The 18,460-nt window shown below is 41.2% G+C and overlaps 1 protein-coding gene across 2 annotated transcripts; it reads right to left on the bottom strand.

Moving 5' to 3' along the window:
* Positions 1-488: 488 nt before the first annotated feature.
* itgae.2 (integrin, alpha E, tandem duplicate 2) lies at positions 489-13,972 on the bottom strand. 2 transcript variants are annotated; one of them, XM_020467919.2, is made up of 31 exons: positions 13,798-13,972; positions 13,588-13,690; positions 13,374-13,456; positions 13,183-13,256; positions 11,935-12,043; positions 11,675-11,776; positions 11,467-11,588; positions 11,181-11,329; positions 10,458-10,614; positions 10,186-10,321; positions 9,926-9,996; positions 9,634-9,760; positions 7,862-7,998; positions 7,555-7,692; positions 7,249-7,473; positions 6,979-7,118; positions 6,619-6,761; positions 6,347-6,498; positions 6,086-6,199; positions 5,903-5,976; positions 5,614-5,749; positions 5,373-5,468; positions 5,162-5,241; positions 4,969-5,049; positions 4,755-4,827; positions 2,470-2,571; positions 2,353-2,379; positions 2,051-2,137; positions 1,846-1,932; positions 1,603-1,713; positions 489-1,334 (listed from the first exon to the last, which is right to left on the bottom strand). In XM_020467919.2, the coding sequence occupies exons 1-31, from the start codon at positions 13,823-13,825 to the stop codon at positions 1,281-1,283; spliced, it is 3,318 nt and encodes a 1,105-aa protein (XP_020323508.1). In that variant the 5' UTR covers positions 13,826-13,972; the 3' UTR covers positions 489-1,280. The 2 variants fall into 2 exon arrangements, with proteins under 2 accessions (XP_020323508.1, XP_031651607.1); XM_031795747.1 differs by lacking the exons at positions 13,183-13,256; positions 13,374-13,456; positions 13,588-13,690; positions 13,798-13,972 and adding an exon at positions 12,150-12,407.
* Positions 13,973-18,460: the final 4,488 nt, after the last annotated feature.

Raw genomic sequence — 18,460 nt, 5'->3', positions numbered from 1 at the left:
AACCAGTTGTCCAATAGGGAGGGGGGATTAACAGCACACTGTAGAGCAGAGTGATTTACAAGAAATGTGTGGCAGGCTTAGAATAAATCACGTGACATAGATGTGCATCTGCAGGTCACAGGTGTAAGTTGATGCAACATTTTCCCACATCCTATGATGTTCTGTACAAAACAACAGTACACATTAGAATGTGAACGATTTCTGCTTTTGCATGAGACCCACGTTTTGAAAGGCAGGGATGCTTTTGTTACTGGTTTTACTGTAAATAACAGATCAGTCAATAACAGATCAGTAGGCCTATGTGTGGGTTTCAATCGGAGGCGAAGATGTTAAAGCTGTCTGTCAACAGTTTGCAAAATGTAAAAAGTTTGAAGTATGTAACTTCACCATAAGGTCACAGGTCTAGGTTATTATTTCCATTATGAATATAGTGAAGGAAAGCCTTGCTCTATGTTCTCACTCATCAATCTCAAAATAAAAAAATAAACTTCAACAGCAGCTGAGACTTTATTTAACCTTTTTACAAAGCATGTTGAGATTTATAACAGAAAAATCATGTTTTGCTTTCAAGATAATATTTTTCATTTAATCTTTGTATTTAGTTCTTTAGAGAAAACATTTTCAAACAAAAACGTTGAGGCAATTTACACCAAGGTAAATAATAAATGTACACAAGAAATATGAGTAATATTTTATAGTAAACCTTACAGTATAGAATACTTTAAAAACACAGACATCACAGTGTAAGTCACTTATCTCCATATGTAGAAATATGCAATACGTAACAAAATAATGAACAAATTCAAAACAAAGTGGTTCAACAATCATGTGGCTTTGTCATATTTCAAAGTTCTCATAATACAAACATGAGTCAATTTTAAAAAGTGTGCTATATTCTAATTGAGTAATATTTTGTATAAAACCGTACAATATAAAATATTTTAAAACAGTCATCACCGTAGGCTAAGTCAATTATCTGAATATGTATGAATGTACAATACTCAAAAAAATACAAAAAAACCATTTAACAAAATACTCAAAACAAAGCGTCTCTTGGATCACATGGCTTTATCATATTTCAAAGTTCTCATTAAATCACTCAACAATGCAAATTTCTTATGGGCATTTTGGCTGCTAAGGCTAAAGTTCAGTGGAACACCATGCAGATCCAGCGTGCAGTTGGAATATTGTTTTATGGTAAAATCCCCCAAGTTACACAAGGCTCCAGCTTTCAAAAGGCTAATTTAGCATTCAGCACTTATCTTACCAGTGACAAAGCATCACTCAGCATCCATTGCTATTTCCTTTTGATGGCGTCGTTTGAAAAAGCCACACTGCAAGTTCGAAAAGGAAAGATTAGAATAGTGACGCCTTGATACTTTAACCGAAATAATGTACTGTGCACACATTGCAGTCAGACCTGGGTTCAAATTTAAATCTTTCAAGTAGTTTTAGTGTTTGATTTAGCCTGTCTTGGGTGCCAGATTGGCAGGGTTTGCACTTCTACAATTTCTCTATTGGTTCATGCAAGCTCAATCAAGCCCAGCTAAATAGTTGAACATGTATTCGATGTACAAAAACATCAAAAACACTCATTATTACCTTAACGAGTATGACAATGATTATCGCTAGAAATAGAAAGCCTCCAATGGAGCCTCCAATGATGACGGGCAATGATTTCTCCACTGCCAGTTTGATAATCATCACCTCCACCTAGGAAGCAGAACCACAAAGCAGAGCAGACAGAGCAAGATCGGTAAACTTTTCCAATAAGAAATATAATTGTTCAACTATTGTATTCAATTATTTTAATCTGACATCTCTATTATTGAATGTTTAACCCACTGATTCCATCGATCTCAATTCCAGTGCTTCGAATCGGTCTTCATCAAATCCCAGAGTGGCTTTAGCTGTAATCTTCTCAGATGTACCCTGTAATGATTGATGATGGATGATCACAACAAAGCATTTTGACCATAAAAATCGTAAAACGTGTAAGGATCTTCATCTCTATATTGCAGAGGAAGTCAATAAAGGTGCATCTACCCACCGAAAACTCTCTGATTGAAGCCTCAGCCTCAACCGTGATTTCCTGTACATCTGTCATTGAACACTGAATGAGATACTCCCCGAAGGCCTGGAGGAAGAACACATATTTACTACTCAAAAGGCAACATGTTCTCATTATGTCAAAATAGTGACATTTAACCATTGTAGATATAAGTTACTTTGGCTAATATATTTCTTATTTGTCATTTTTTGGCTGACAAATTAAGGCAAATATGCTGCATAATATTTTGATTTCATTAATCATTTTATATTATAGGTGTAATGAGAAAGGATGGAACTCACATTTACTTCTGGATTTCCACATCTCTCCTGGAATCCAAACCAAATGATTATGTCAGGGACCGAATACTGGGTACCAAATATTAGAACAATAGAAATGTCTGGATGTTTTTAACATACCTTAGGTGTAATACTCTTGATTGTAATTTTGGTGTGACGTGCCTGTACTGTTATTGTAATGTTAACGCGCATAGTTGCATTGTATTTGTTCTCACCGTGAAGCTGGAAGGGAGAAAATATTTGAAGAAAGATGCAAACATACACATTATAGAACACATTATAGAATTTCCTGATAAAATGTGTGTGCTTGCTCGCTTGTCTTGAAGGATAATTTGATTGATAGAATAGGATAGCCTGAACATGTGAAAGTTGGTTTGGTGTCTCTAGCTTGAACGAGCTTGAGCTTCCAACAGTTACTGTTGTTGTTGGTGGGTTATTTTATGCTAATTTGATCTAATTTGAATTGTTATCATTTATAACGTTTTGAAAATGTTCATTTTTTAATGTTTTTATTTGAAATGGTTATTGAGCAGTTGCATTTGAAGTGTCACTTTGTTCTTGTGGTTGACATCGAATTCATGATGGTTTATGCTAATTTATGCAAATGTTGTTATGGCACACAAAGTATAAATAGCATAAACAATTATGTTATAAGTTGGAACAGTCTGGACATTCTAAAGTTTGTTTGGTCTCAATAGCTTATAGGTGGTTTAAGCACTAGAGTGGGTGGAATAGTAATATGTATGTACAATTCTAGAGTGGTCTTGCTTTCAGCAAGCACATTAAAGACATGCTTTTGTCATGCTTTTGTCACTTCTAGATTAGACTAATGCAATGCTCTACTCTCTGGCTACCCCGATAAAGCACTGAATAAACTTCAGTTAGTGCTAAACACAGCTGCTAGAATCTTGACTAGAACCAACATATGTGTACATATTACTCCAGTGCTAGCCTCTCTACACTGGCTTCCTGTTAAGGCAAGGGCTGATTTCAAGGTTTTACTGTAAACCTACAAAGCATTACATGTACTTGCTCCTACCTATGTTTCCGATATGGTCCTGCCGTACATACCTACACATACGCTACAGTCACAAGACGTAGGCCTCCTTATTGTCCATAGAATTTCTAAGCAAACAGCTGGAGGCACGGCTTTCTCCTATAGAGCTCTATTTTTATGGAATGGTCTGCCTACCCATGTGAGAGATGCAGAATCGGTCTCAACATTTTAAGTCTTTACTGAAGACTCATCTCTTCAGTAGGTCCTATGATTGAGTGTAGTCTGGCACAGGGGTGTGAAGGTGAATGGCAAGGCACTGTGTGGACAACCGCCCTTGCTGTCTCTGCCTGGCCGGCTCCCCTCTCTCCACTGGGATTCTCTTTCTCTAACTCTATTACGGGGGCTGAGTCACTGGCTCTCTAGTGCTCTTCTATGCCGTCCCTAGGAGGGGTGTGTCATTTAGTGGGTTGAGTCACTGACGTGGTCTTCCTGTCCTGCTTTGCACCCCCCCGAGCTCGTGCGGTGGAGGAGATCTTTGTGGGCTATATTCAGTAAGTTGGTGGTCTGTTGACTCTCTAGTGGTTTGGAGGCTGTGCTTTGGCAAAATGGGTGTGGTTATATCCTGCCTGGTTTCCCCCCTCCCCCATCTCAGCCTCCATTATCTATGCAGCGAAAGTCTATGTGCCAGGGGGCTAGGGTCCGTCTGTTATATCTGGTGTAATTCTCCTGTCTTCTCTGGTGTCCTGTGTGAATTTAAGTGAATTTAAGTAAGTGTGAATTTAAGTGTGAATTTAAGTATGTGCCCTCTAATTCTCTCTGCCTCAGGACTACCTGGCCTGATGACTCCTGGCTGTCCCCAGTCCACCTGGTCGTGCTGCTGCTCCAGTTTCAACTGTTCCGCCTGCGGCTATGGAACCCTGACCTGTTCACCAGACGTTTTTGCCTTGTCTCGGACTGACTGACTGACTCGACCTCTCTCTCGACCTCTCATTGCTCGGCTATGAAAAGTCAACTGACATTTACTTCTGAGGTGCTGACCTGTTGCACCCTCTGCAACCACTGTGATTATTATTTGGCCCTGCTGGTCATCTATGAATGTTTGAACATCTTGAAGATCAATCTAGCCTAAATGGCCATGCACTCTTATAATCTCCAGCAGGCACAGCCAGAAGAGGACTGGCCACCCATCAGAGCCTTGTTCCTCTCTACGTTCCTCCTAGGTTCCTGCCTTTCTAGGGAGTTTTTCCTAGCCACTCTGTTTCTACATCTGCATTGCTTGCTGTTTGGGGTTTTAGGCTGGGTTTCTATATAAGCACTTTGTGACATCGGCTGATGTAAAAAGGGCTTTATAAATAAATTTAATTTGATTTGAACACATTATAGAAAGATTAAAACATTGCAAGCATACCTGAAACTTAAATGTCAGGTCTTTATTCTCAATGGTTTGGTCCGTGAGTTTTACAATGTTCGGTGTGGCCTCCCTGTAAACAACAAGGTAGCAGAAAAATCAAGATGAATTGAATGTAATTGAAATCCAGCATTCAACAGCATTAAGTAGGATTTAAAAATACATTATTTGCCTTGAAATCATCCCTCTCTTGCTTCTTTCAGTCTTAACTCACCCAGTCAGTTGGACCTTTAAAGCATTCTTTATTCCAAAGTGGTACGTCTTAAAATACAAAACCTGGGTGCCACCATTCTCACTAAAAACAATGATAGGAAGGACGAATATAGACAACTTCATTCAAATAAAATGCTAAATTTTTACTCAACAAGAAGATCATTTAAGAAGAATCAGTATGGAAAGATTCAAACCATGTTAGGTTTGCTGTGATCTCAGCCTCTCGCATCTCTGATTTCTTGTTCACAAGCTGCCAGGAGATGGAGAAATGTACCTAGGGTATCAAAATAAAAAAGGAACATGTTGACAGGTCAGAGAAAAAGGACATTTCGATTTTGATGGGAGACATTTAGCTTGAGCAATGCCACTAGGCTGTATTAGTGAAGTCATGATGGGTATCAGTACCTGGGTATTTTTCTTGAAGACTGGATGTAAGAGATGACACTTCAAATAAGAAGTGTTCTCTTTAACTTGGTTCTCACAAACAGACCCTTCCATTTTCTGTGAATGATTAACAGAACAATAGTCAGTCAGTTGCTGACTCCTTTGTCCAGTCAATGCAACAAAGCTGATCTAATATTTCCAACCCCAAATCTTGTTCTAAGGACTCAATAAATTGATTTCTGTTTCAGTGAGGAGAAATTACCATTGTGAACTTGTTAAAAAGGAGCATGTTGGGATATGCCAGGACAAGTGTTGTCATGTAGGCACTATCCCCAAAGTTGGTCAGATTGAAGTCAATCATCAAGTTCTGAGTCATTCCGATTATGACCATATCCTTGCTGTTACACAAATGACAGGATAAAAAGGACAATAAATCATCTGTTTGGGTATAAAATCAATGACTTATTATTTCTACCTTGTTAAAGATGTTTGTAGACAGGAGAAGACACGATATAGAAAAATAATGGCATTGTGATTGAAAACGAATTTACCTCAGCCTTGAATCAGATAGGGATATGTTTCCCCTGCATTTGTCTTTCACCTCACACTCCTTCTCAAATTGAATCTGAAGATTTCAATTGACAGCACATACGATAGCATAATAATTATTATAATTTAAAATGACTCTTGAACAGTTTTTCACAACTTTGTTGAGTAGGCTACCAAATGCTCACCTTTTCTGTGAACTCTGTGGGAGTACAGAAATCCAGAATGCGGAGAGGTGGTTCAGTGGTATTCAACTTGAAGTTTAGCTTGATCTCTATCGGTGAGAAGCAGTCATAGCAACCCTGAAAGAGAGAAGAAACAACATGTGTCTATCCCTCTCTCTCGTGTGATTAAGTTTAATCAGTAAGTCTTACTGGAGACTGTTCATACTTTAAAATAGAGATTTAAAGATAATATTTGTAATGAATGTAGACGCCTCAGAAACCTACCGTAAAAAACAGTTTGATGGGGTTAAGGCAGTTTGTATCAGAAAGTATAGTGAAGATGCCTTCCCCATTTGCTTTGTCCTCAAAAGACAGGCGCTTTTTGTTTTGACCTGCATCCAGATCTATGTTGTAAGATATGGGAAGTTCTTCACCAGCTGAAAAATAAGCCAATCATGGAACAAAAGAAGTGATTCAGTAGTTCCAAGAAAATACATCTCCATTTTCTAGTTTATATCAACTGAGACGATGGGTGATGAGAACTGTACTGTACATACGGCCAATATTTCCCCTTTGTGCTTGGAAGCAGATGGCCAGGGTGACCTGCTCCATCTTGGTTTTTGAGTTTGTCTGCGCAGATGTGGGGATGGTGTTAGGCTTCATGGTCAGCTTGGGTTTAAACACGATGACAGGGATTGTTCTGGTAGAAATTCAGAGTTTTGAGATTATTCAGTAAATGAACAGCGCATACACTCTTTAAACAAGCTGCTACCTAGAACCGTAAAGCGAACTCTTGGGGTTCTAGGTAGCACCTTTTTTTTAAAGAGCATTCTACTAAATGAAACAGTATACACATCTGTGGTGGACATATACATTACAGGGCTTCCTGGACAAATATTCCTGCTGTCTATACTCACTTCAGGACAGTGACAGTGCCTTGGCTCCCGACACTGATGTAAAGCTGTCTCCTCCTGTCGGCACTTTTTTTGTCAGAGAATGCACTCACAGACTGGCCAAAGTGGCGGAGTTTCATCTCAAACTGTGCAGCTTTAATTCTCTAGAAGTAAGAACAAGAACAACACTATGTGTGATGTCATGTTTGGGTTCTGTATAAAGTCCTTACACTGCAGACATCAGGATCATAGCAAGAGGCTCTTTGTCAGCAAGCTAGACTTCTACTAAATCACCTGAGAGTGGTCCCTCTGAAGTCCTTCTTGGACTCCGTTATAGATATAGATGCTTCCAGAACAGCCACATGTCTCATCTTCCTCCAGAGGAGCTCCAACTGCCACGTCATTGTATCCGTTTCCATCCAGGTCTCCAACAGAAGAGATGGCCGAACCGAATCTGGCATATATGTAGCTGTCCAGCCCATGCCACTCCCAGGACTCCTTATCAAACTTACCCTGGGCCTGGGACACAACCCTCACAACCATCAGAAAAGTGCAGTTATGAGCGCCGAAATACAATTTTACGAGTGCATTTCTACTGACCTGGTTTAGCTTGAAGATGATCACTCTGCCCTCCTCTCCTCTCTGGTGGAAGTATGGTGCTCCTACAAGCAGGTAGTCTGTCTTAGTGTCCCCGTTAAAGTCCAGGGCACATAACACAGAGCCAAAGTAAGAGCCCACCTGTAGAGTCGAGATTTGGGTTATTATTTGTAACCTCCGCACGATGGCAGTAAGCATCAGGTTGTGTACTATTAACAGTGGAACCAAAGATTGATACAGTACCTGTCCAAGTTGATTTCTTAGATTTCTTGGATTTCACAATATATCTGTTATACACATATACACATACCTGGTCACCCAGTAGTATTTCCTGCAGTTTGTGTGAAGTTGCAATAAAGACAAAGACCCCACCAGTCAGGCTGTGACGAGGGGCCCCTGAGATGTACAGAGTCCCTGAGGGGCCCATGGCAGACACAACACTGTAACCTGGGACACACAGACAGAAGTTAACAGAATACATTCAAGAAGGACTGCCAACTTCTGAAGAAAGATATGAGATATGCTATGTGAATTTCACTGCCCCTTGGCACAACCCCAAGAAAGGGCACTGAGAGTCATCCCCCAGGAACATTGTACTGTTTTATAGCTAAGTTCCTGCAATTCTACGTATTTTGACATGGGTTAGGCCTATGACTAGGGTGGATTAAAAATAAATAAAAAAACACAGGTCAGGTGTATTCAGGATGCTTTGAACATTAAACGAACACTCCAAATTCGACGACTTTGTTACTTTTAGATTGTTGGGGGATTACATTTAAAGCATGGTAATATTTTTAGGAGGTTTGACACTTTATTCAGATGATAATGAAATGAGATTCAAATTCTAGAAACAGTGGGAAGCTTGGAATCAGGGACTGATCTCTGTTCTCAGGTGGAAGGTTGTATGTGACACATGCTGGGGAGTGTTTTCACTACAACAAGGCTCTGCACAGGAAATGTTCATATTAATGGTTGATGGCAGTGGGTAACCAAATTATATTTTGTCATTTGGGTCAACTCTCACTTTAAAATAGGGCAAATTTCGCAAAATCACCCAACCTTCAAGGAAAATCTAATGAATATAAATGTTCAAGTGGTTTATGCCTACTAGTTGAATATCCTTGCCATCATTTTTCTTTACATAGACAAAATATGGTGATTTGAGAGTCCCCTCACCATTTCTACCTAGCATGTGCACAACACTAAAATGTCAAAAAATTATATTTGATACCTGGAGCATTTAATATCCCATGCTAATTTCTATGACTATTCAAAAGTGCCCATGAATGGCTGCAAAAATACAAGTAGGCATATCAGATTTCAAATATGTGATTACACTTTCAAAATTTGTAAGAAGTAGAATAATAAAATGAGTGTGGGGAATAACAGTTGTGTTCCTCTAAGATTACATAAATCTATCCCTACACCCTAACCAAATCATTATGTATTGTCCCCCCTCTAGAATCAAACTTATACTTTTTGGTTCAAAATCTGTTTGTCAAAATGATTTTCAGAGTTACAAATCAGGTCACCCTACCAAACATACATAGTGAGGATTAAATCGACGTTAGTACATGATGTCAAAAGGCTGCATTCTGCAGTAGGGACAGGAGTAACATTGTTCATCAAACAGAGCTCCCATGCTGCTCTTTTTACTGTTTATAAACTCAGAGAAGAACCTTTTCTCTCCTGCTGTGGCAAGACAGGACAATGATAGAAGTTCCGCCCGTGATGTTAAATTGCAGGCGCAGATTCTCTGATTTCAAAACGATTTGGAGCACAGTTGAAAACATAACACGCTGACTATCTAATGGACTAATTGGAAAAATATATGCAGTAGTTTTCAATATTTGAGATATAAGAGGTGAGAAGAGGGACAAATTTGTGTGTCTCGTGGCCAATGCGTGAGAGTTGGCAGCTCTGACCTTCAGTTATGGCCTCGGGATGAGGATGAGGAATACAAAACAGAAACCTTCAGAAACTTTGTGTTTGAAATGGCATGTCCCATAATCTGTCGTGGACGAATTAAACTTTGCGAGAATTTTACTTCTGGATAACCGAGATTACATGTCCATAACTTACCTAAGTAGGAGAACCTTGGCTCTGAGGATGACCCATTTAAGAAGGTGACCTTATTCTCCTTGGGGTGTTTTAAGATCACTCCTCCACTCCAGTCATTGGCCCCCACAGCGCCGAACAGTAAGGACCCCTAGGAGAAGGAGGGAAAGGATGTTATAGCCAGAAGCCAATAAAAAAACAGAGAGTGGATAGAGATACTATTATGATCCTCAAACTGCATCTCAGATATGGTCAGACTGCAGACTTTGGCCTTAAACCAACTAGAAAACCAGTGTGTGAAAACCAAACAACTTACATCTAGTGCAATGTGATTACTGAATCCAGCCTCGGCGAGTTGAAATTGAAAGCCATCCCCCTGCTTGATTCCTGGTTCATAAATCGGAGCAACACAAACATTTTGCTTTAAAGTGAGTCAGAAATGCAAATTGCACCTTACAGCCTTCTCAGTGTTAGACTACCCTAGACCCCTACATTAAATTGCACACATACAGTATATGACAATAATTGGACACAAATGTTAAGGTTACACTGATGATTACAGCCTTTTAGTGTTACCTTCGATTCCTTTGATGATACTGGTCTTTAGCTTGGAGAGGATGCCCTCCAAGGCTTTATAGTCACCAACCAAGAACAGGTTACTCTCACTGTTGCTAATATTCTTCAACTCGTCTATTTTGATTTGATTACCAACCTGTGATTCATAAATGTACAGAGAAAATCTATGTCTTGACATACCAGAATATGAGCTAACTTTTTAATTGAATCGATTAAACCTGTTACTTTAGTCAGGAAGATGAATTAAAAGATACACAAATGAGAAAACTCACCCCAATAGCAAATCTGGTGATATTTTTTGTTTCAAGCAAGTTCTTTGCTTTTTCCAAATGTGTCTTATCCCAAAGGGATATTGCTCCATCTGACACCACTATCATCATTTTCTTGGAGTCCTCTTTGGACCCATTCTCAGGAACAAAAACATGTTCACTGAAAATACAAATTTAAACAAAGCTCAACAATGTAATGATATTTGCAATCTAAATTTTATAAAATATGGGCCTATAGTATGGTACTTACATTGTATAGATAATAGTATGGTACTGACATTGTATAGATAATAGTATGGTACTGACATTGTATAGATAATAGTATGGTACTGACATTGTATAGATAATAGTATGGTACTGACATTGTATAGATAATAGTATGGTACTGACATTGTATAGATAATAGTATGGTACTGACATTGTATAGATAATAGTATGGTACTGACATTGTATAGATAATAGTATGGTACTGACATTGTATAGATAATAGTATGGTACTGACATTGTATAGATAATAGTATGGTACTGACATTGTATAGATAATAGTATGGTACTGACATTGTATAGATAATAGTATGGTACTGACATTGTATAGATAATAGTATGGTACTTACATTGTATAGATAATAGTATGGTACTGACATTGTATAGATAATAGTATGGTACTGACATTGTATAGATAATAGTATGGTACTGACATTGTATAGATAATAGTATGGTACTTACATTGTATAGATAATAGCTGAAGCAGTTATTGTGGCGTTTTTGATCTGTTCAATGTTTTTGACCGTTTCAATAGCTTTTGACCCGTCTTTCTCATTCAATGACAGTTCAGTTCTGATTGCCGATCCATACTGAACAATAGCAAATTCACACTAAAAAGAAAACACAATTTATTTTGTTATCACAATAAAGCATTATCATTCATTTTATTTAATGCCAATTCAAGAGAAGCACAGTTTTATTGCCAAATCTTTTGTTGAAGTGTGCATTAATGTTGATCAATACTTACATTGAAACACTTCTCCCAAACATTTTTCATCACATTTGTGATGAAATCTTTAGCCCTTTTAAAGTCTTCACTTTCAATGCTACCAGATCCATCAAGTACAAATGCAATCTCAGTCCCAGGATCTAAAAACAAAACAGCGATATCGTACATGAACAAAAAAACAAACATGAACATCACTTCCCTGTATTTGTAATAAATGTAGACCCACCATCCTTCTCATCATGCTCATCACTGTTGTTGTTGTTGTTGTTGTTGTTGTTATTGTTGTTGTTGTTATTGATGGAGATGTTTCTTTCCAGTTGATCTACAACTTAAATTCAGAACATGTAGACATTCGTTACTAACTTTACACTCCATATATGGCTCGGATGTACCGTGTGTTTCCATAGTCTACATTTCCCTATGTTCATCTGAGATCTAACTTTTCAACAGCTGTGTCCATCGGTTCAGTATCATAGGAATGCCTACCTAGCGTGGCAGGATAATACAACTCATGCTTCAGAAGGCCAGACAGGAGTGTACAGTTTGCATTAAGATCCTCATTCGTGTTCTTCTTCTTCCTGACCTGTTGGCAGACCTGGTGAGAGGAGAGCAGAGCAAGTCATCAGGCCACATGGCATACTGTTGAGCAGGATAACTCTATGGCCCGATCAGTTTGATAGTGTACAAGATAATTTGCTTACTGACGTAATCCTCTTAATTCCTGGAGCAACATAGGGCCCAAGATAAAGACGATTTGAACTTTTCTTAATTCGATGGACAAACACCTTTCTTTGAAGATAAAAAATATGATGTCTGAAGTGGAACAGGAAACATATCGGTGACTTTTTCTCAGTCTTGAGACATGACACTGTAATGTTCCAGGGCAGTGTATGGTATTTCCTACACCTTGTGCTCAAAAAGCGGATGTGGATGCCTGCGTGCATGCAAGTGTCTGTCTGAACGTGACCACAGTGACACTTAATGGTGAGAACACGACTAATATCTGCAGCAGACACAGTCAGAGTACACTCTCAATAATCTTATCAACAGAGTTTGAGGAAGCATTTCTATGCTAAACTTACAGACAATTATGTATTGTTTTAGACCAGGTGTGGTCTTTCTCTGCGAGTCCATCTAGCAAAAACAATCTAACAGTAGCAGAAAATAATCAGTTACATCAGAAAAAGTGTTAACGGAAGAGTGGGACCCATTTTTCATGCTGAAAGAGATGTCGTGTGAAAGGCAGACGTTACTAGCATCTGACGCTTACAGAGGAGGAAGCTGTGGCTTTGCTGAGAGACAATTGACTAGGCGACGATTCTGCTGCTACTCTTATGTGATTTACTGCTGTACAAGTACCCATGGCAACCACCCTGACCTGCAGCCCCCCCCCCCTAATACTTCACTCCTCACTCCCCATCTCATTTATACACAGAAATTTAATACAACACAGCTCTTAGTTGACTTGAACTACTATAACTATTTGTCATACAGCCAATATACTGTGTCATCATGTACAAATCATGGACAAATATCATAAAAATTCACGACAATCATGAGTGACTTATTGTGAATGGCAATCATGAGTGACTTATTGTGAATGGCAATCATGAGTGACTTATTGTGAATGGCAAATTAAATGACTCAATACAAGGCAACACAGCAGGTTAAATAGAGATAGAGATATTAAATAAATATCTCTATGAATGTAGAAAACTGTTGTAGAATAAATACCATGTGCCGCTCCTTCTCCCCAGTCAAACTGTTGGTCAATGCCACGATGGGTCGGAGTCCTTTACCTGCATTGGCTACAAATAAAGTTGACTTGGATTCAGCATATGGATAACAAAAAACAAGCCCTGAAATGTACTAGGATAACTGAACCTACTTCTGAAATGTGTATTAGCAGGAGTGGCATAGTTTACCTGAGATATTGAGTTCTGTGCATTTTTCCAGACCACAGCTGAATACTTTCTGAGGTCTAGAATTTGGTGATGTAACCAATACCCTGTTGAATTTCATAAGAAAGCATGGATAAGGAGAACCTAATCTAGATGTAATACAGTACTCTAGGTCTATATTACATGAACACAAATTCATTTGACATAACATATAACAGATGATGCCATAGTGACTTACCCAGCTTTGGACTGAACAGTAGTTTGCCCAAATAGTTTATCATCGTTCGGAAAATGCTTTACTGGTTTTGTGAAAATGTTGAAGCCTGCTACTGTGCATATCACTGTAAAACCAAGAGATGTCAGGTCTGAAGCGACAATACAGACCTTTTATCACTCTTTACATTAATTGAATGAATGAATGCCTAATGCTCAAAAACAGAATACATACCAGTTAGCAAAATGTGTCCTCGAATCATGTTTCTAGTGGAACATGTTAGATCTGAGAAAAATAAACTGCTTAAACCAAATCAGTCTGATCGTAACTTGCTTATAACCTATCAAAAGTTGTTTTATAACTTCTGATATATGCTCTTCCGTACACTGCACATGAAAAAAGTTATTCTGGTGTGCTCAATGCTATGAGGTGATGACATCACAACCTCACTGTCAGACAGACAGACGGTGGGGGTTGTGGGGGGTGGTGGCTCTTGCCTTGTTGTCATGTAAACCCTTGGGTTGTGTAAAAGTATGGGATCAATATCATGCCAAATGTTTTGTGAACACACAGCATGCATTTTGTGTTTGTGTATCATGATCTATACAAATAAGTTCCAATCCACAAATGTAAATCACTTTCCACAACTGTAAATCACTATCCACTAACAAACACCTTTTGATTTGTATTTGTAAATCGATATATATTGCATTAGAATGTTTTTAAAACTGCAGATATGCAGGTCATTTCCAAGGGCCTTAGGTAAAATGAGAGCCAAAAAGATTTGTACCTAGGAGAGATATGGCAAACATGCAACTCCATATTTGGAAGCGCTTTGGTCACCTGACTTTTGGCAGGGAATTGACTACAAGAAAAAAGAAAAAAAGTTGTCACACGTAGAAAGCTCTTTGTAGTCTATTTGTAATCATAGTTGTAGAAAAAAGTTTGTGCTTGTCTCCACCCCCCTCCAGGTGTCGCCCATCTTCTCCACCTATTTCCTGGGTATTTATGCCTATGTTTTCTGTCTGTCTGTGCCAGTTTGTCTTGATTGCCAAGTCAACAAGTGTTTGTTTTTTCCTCAGTGGCTGTTCACATGATCACTTTGAGGATGGAGAGGAGGAGTGCGGGTCTTTTGCATACCCAGCCTCTCACACATGGTGGCGAACACACGGGACTCAAAGTTTCTGCCTTGGTCGCTGTGGATGGACTACGCAGCACCGAACCTGCAGAAAATCCCTGCTGTCAGGGAGTCGACAATGGTCTCTGCCTCCTGGTCCCAGACTATTTGGTGAAATAGTCCATGGCTATGAGTACCCAGAGGTTTCCACTGTCTGTGGTGGGGAGTGGCCCAACTACATCCCCTCCCACCGGGAACTGTTGGAGCTGGAGGGCCCTTTTTTTGCTGTGCAGTTGTCACAGCTCCGGCAAAAGTCCTCCATGTGCTGTCCCCAGTAAAAGCCCTGATGGAGGCGGCGGAGTGATTTTGTGACCCGCAAAGTGTCCAGTCCGCAATGCTTTTGGGACCGCCACCTCTCCTCTCCCGTAGCTGTCTCCTTCCATGCCCACTGTAGCACACACCATCAGCCAGCCGCGTCTCTCAAACTTTGACCACAACCCTTTGTCGCGAGTGAGAGCGCTGCCACCTCTTCCAATGGTGGCCTTGGCTGTGCCTCTATCCACTGTAGCACCGGATGTAGGTCTGTGTTCTGTCCCTGCTGCTGCCCCCGTTCACCCACAGCGGCAGTCTGCAGCTCACAGCAGACAGGCCTGCTCGCCCGACACTGTGGCACCCTCTCCACTGCACACGGCCCTCTCACAGTGGCGGCACCCATCTGCAGTACAGGGCCGACTTGGAGTGGCGTGCCCCTGCCCTGTGCACCACTGTGAAGTCGTACCAAAAGGTGTTTGTTTGTGGATTACTACTTATTTGTACAGATCATGATACACAAATACAAAAGACATGCTGTGTGTTCACAATACATTTGGTATGATATTGATCCTATATGAAAGTGTTTGACATGCAGCACATTACATACAGTACAATGTATCATTACAATACAAATACATGACATAATACATTTAGCGTGAAATGGAAACAGTAGGTGTGTATTTTCACTTCTGTTTTTGCAGGGAGCATTTTAAACTTGTATTGATATGTTGATATGTTTCCTGTAACTCCTCTCTCTCCCTTGTCTCCAGCAGACCAGCAGAACTGAAAGTGGGTTTCAGCTGTATCCAGTCTGGACCACAGACAGTGACATTACTCTAACAAAGGTGATAAGAGGCCCTCTGTGTACCGCTACAAAGTTGCTTTCTGTCACCAGGGTATGAGAGCTACGAGAGCACATGTCTAACAACTTAGATTAAACAACAAACTAGATTGACAAACATTCCCCATTTTTTATTTAAATTGATGAAAGGTGTTGCATGAGATGTCTGATATGAGCTACTCAGACTGTGTTGGCAGATGTAGCATGGCTATGACTGTTTTATGATTTGCAAAGCATGAACCAGGTTGGAAAAGAAATTCAATATAGAAACGATTTCCTGGTTGTCTGCAGTGTCAGTCTTTGGTTTTAACCACAAAGTTATGTCACGTCAACAGATGATTTGTCTTAACTTGTTAAAAAGGAAGCAAGTTGCTTGAGTAGTCATGGTGACTGTATTTTGTGACAACACACACAATAGTTACAAAAACTATAGTGACAAGACGAAGAGAGAGACTCAATTGGTTTTGCTCGACTCCTCGCGTCCTGGCCTCTGTCCTCTCCTTGCCTGCTTTTGAAAAAGGTCAAAGGTAATCGCGTAGTGAAACGTGAAAACAAATGCGCTTGTATGAAATGACTCTCCTCCACTCATGCGTCATCAAGCAAAGGACTTCTAGAGGGGTGGAATCCCCAAATAAATGTGTAAAGTGCAAATACCAATTGAACAAGTTGTGTGCAAGACATGTTATAGATAAAAGGATTAGCGTATCGCTTTTAAATGTGTGTCCAATTGAGATCCTCCAAAAGACCCAAGTAATAATAAATACATTTATAATGATAACAAATATGGTTGTGTCCCGCCCTGGTCGAAATATATTGTGTTTATCTTCATTTATTTGGTCAGGCCAGGGTGTGGCATGGGTTTTTGTATGTGGTGTGTTGGTATTGGGATTGTAGCTTAGTGGGGTGTTCTAGTTAAGTCTATGGCTGTCTGAAGTGGTTCTCAATCAGAGGCAGGTGTTTATCGTTGTCTCTGATTGGGAACCATATTTAGGCAGCCATATTCTTTGAGTGTTTTGTGGGTGATTGTCCTTAGTGTCCTGATGTCCTTGGTCTGTGTTAGTTTACACAAGTATAGGCTGTTTCAGTTTTCGTTACGTTAATTGTTTTGTAGTGTTTGTGTTTAGTGTGTTTGTCATTAAACATGAATCGTAATCTACACGCTGCGTTTTGGTCTGACTCTCTTTCACCTAAGGAAAACCGTTACAGAATCACCCACCACAACAGGACCAAGAGGCGTGGTAACAGGCAGGAGCAACAAAGAGAGGAATGGACATGGGAGGACGAATTGTTCGGAGAAGGACCCTGGGATCAGCCTGGAGAATATCGCCGCCCCAAAGAAGAACTGGAGGCGGCGAGAGCTTGGAGGCGCTGGTATGAGGAGAAGCAACAGGAGCAACAATATCTGGACTACACAACTTGGGAGGAGATAGACAGGTGGGCGGTCGACCCAGGGAGAGTGCCGGAGCCCGCCTGGGATTCGATGGAGCAGTGTGCAGAAGGTTACGAGAGAATGAGGTTGGCGACGCAAGCACGGCGGCGCGGAAGGAAGCCCTAGAGTCAGCCCCAAAAATTTATTGGGGGGGGGCTCAGGGAGAGTGTGGCAGAGTCAGGAGTCAGACCTGAGCCAACTCTCCCTGTGTATCGTGAGGAGACCAGAACCATAGCCGGTGTTGGAGGTGAGCAAAGCAGAGACTGTGAAGGAGTTAATGGGGAAATTGGAGGAGAGAGAAATGAGGGAGTTGCTGTGTTGGTGCTTTAAACATGGAATTCGCCCGACGGAGCGTGTCGGGATTTGATGGCACCTGGGTCAGCGCTTCATACTCGTCCTTCATACTCGTCCACCAGGCCTCCTGTGCACCTCCCTAACCTTGCACGTCCTGTGCCAGCCCTGCTCTCAAGATCTCCAGTACGCCTTCACGGTCTAGCCCATCCTGTGCCACCTCCACACACCAGCCCTCCGGTGGCAGCTCCCCGCACCAGGCTTCCTGTGCGTGTCCTCGGCCCAGTGCCAGCACCACGCATCAGGTCTACAGTGCGCCTCGCCTCTCCAGCGCTGCCGGAGCCTTCCTTTCCTGCGCTGCCGGAGTCTCCCGCCTGTTCAGCGCAGCCAGAGCCTTCCTCCTCTCCTGCGCTGCCGGAGTCTCCCGCCTGTTCAGCGCTGCCAGAGCCTTCCTCCTCTACAGCGCTGCTGGAGTCTCCTGCTTGTTCAGCGCAGCCTGAGCTGCCAGCCTGCATGGAGCAACCTGAGCTGCCAGCCTGCATGGAGCAGCCAGAGCTGCCAGCCTGCATGGAGCAGCCAGAGCTGCCAGTCTGCCAGGATCCGCCAGTCAGCCAGACGCTTCCAGGTCAGCCAGACTCTTCCAGATCCGCCAGTCAGCCAGACTCTACCAGGTCAGCCAGACTCTTCCAGATCCGCCAGACTCTTCCAGATCCGCCAGTCAGCCAGACTCTTCCAGATCTGCCAGTCAGCCAGACTCTTCCAGATCCGCCAGTCAGCCAGGATCCGCCAGTCAGCCAGACTCTTCCAGATCCGCCAGTCAGCTAGACTCTTCCAGATCCGCCAGTCAGCCAGACTCTTCCAGATCCGCCAGTCAGCCAGACTCTTCCAGATCCGCCAGTCAGCCAGA

The sequence above is a fragment of the Oncorhynchus kisutch genome, linkage group LG18 (assembly GCF_002021735.2).
Source record: "Oncorhynchus kisutch isolate 150728-3 linkage group LG18, Okis_V2, whole genome shotgun sequence".
In the NCBI taxonomy this organism is placed as follows: domain Eukaryota; kingdom Metazoa; phylum Chordata; class Actinopteri; order Salmoniformes; family Salmonidae; genus Oncorhynchus; species Oncorhynchus kisutch.
The sequence above is the reverse complement of the archived record's forward strand: the minus strand, read 5'-3'. Positions and strand labels throughout refer to the sequence as shown.

Coding starts and splice junctions, on each gene's coding strand:
- itgae.2 (XM_020467919.2), bottom strand. CDS start 13,825: ATGATTCGAGGACACATTTTGCTAACTG. Junction 5,469..5,613: donor TTTTTAACAAGTTCACAATG/GTAATTTCTCCT, acceptor AATCATTCACAG/AAAATGGAAGGGTCTGTTTG. Junction 1,335..1,602: donor TCATTGTCATACTCGTTAAG/GTAATAATGAGT, acceptor TCGAACTTGCAG/TGTGGCTTTTTCAAACGACG.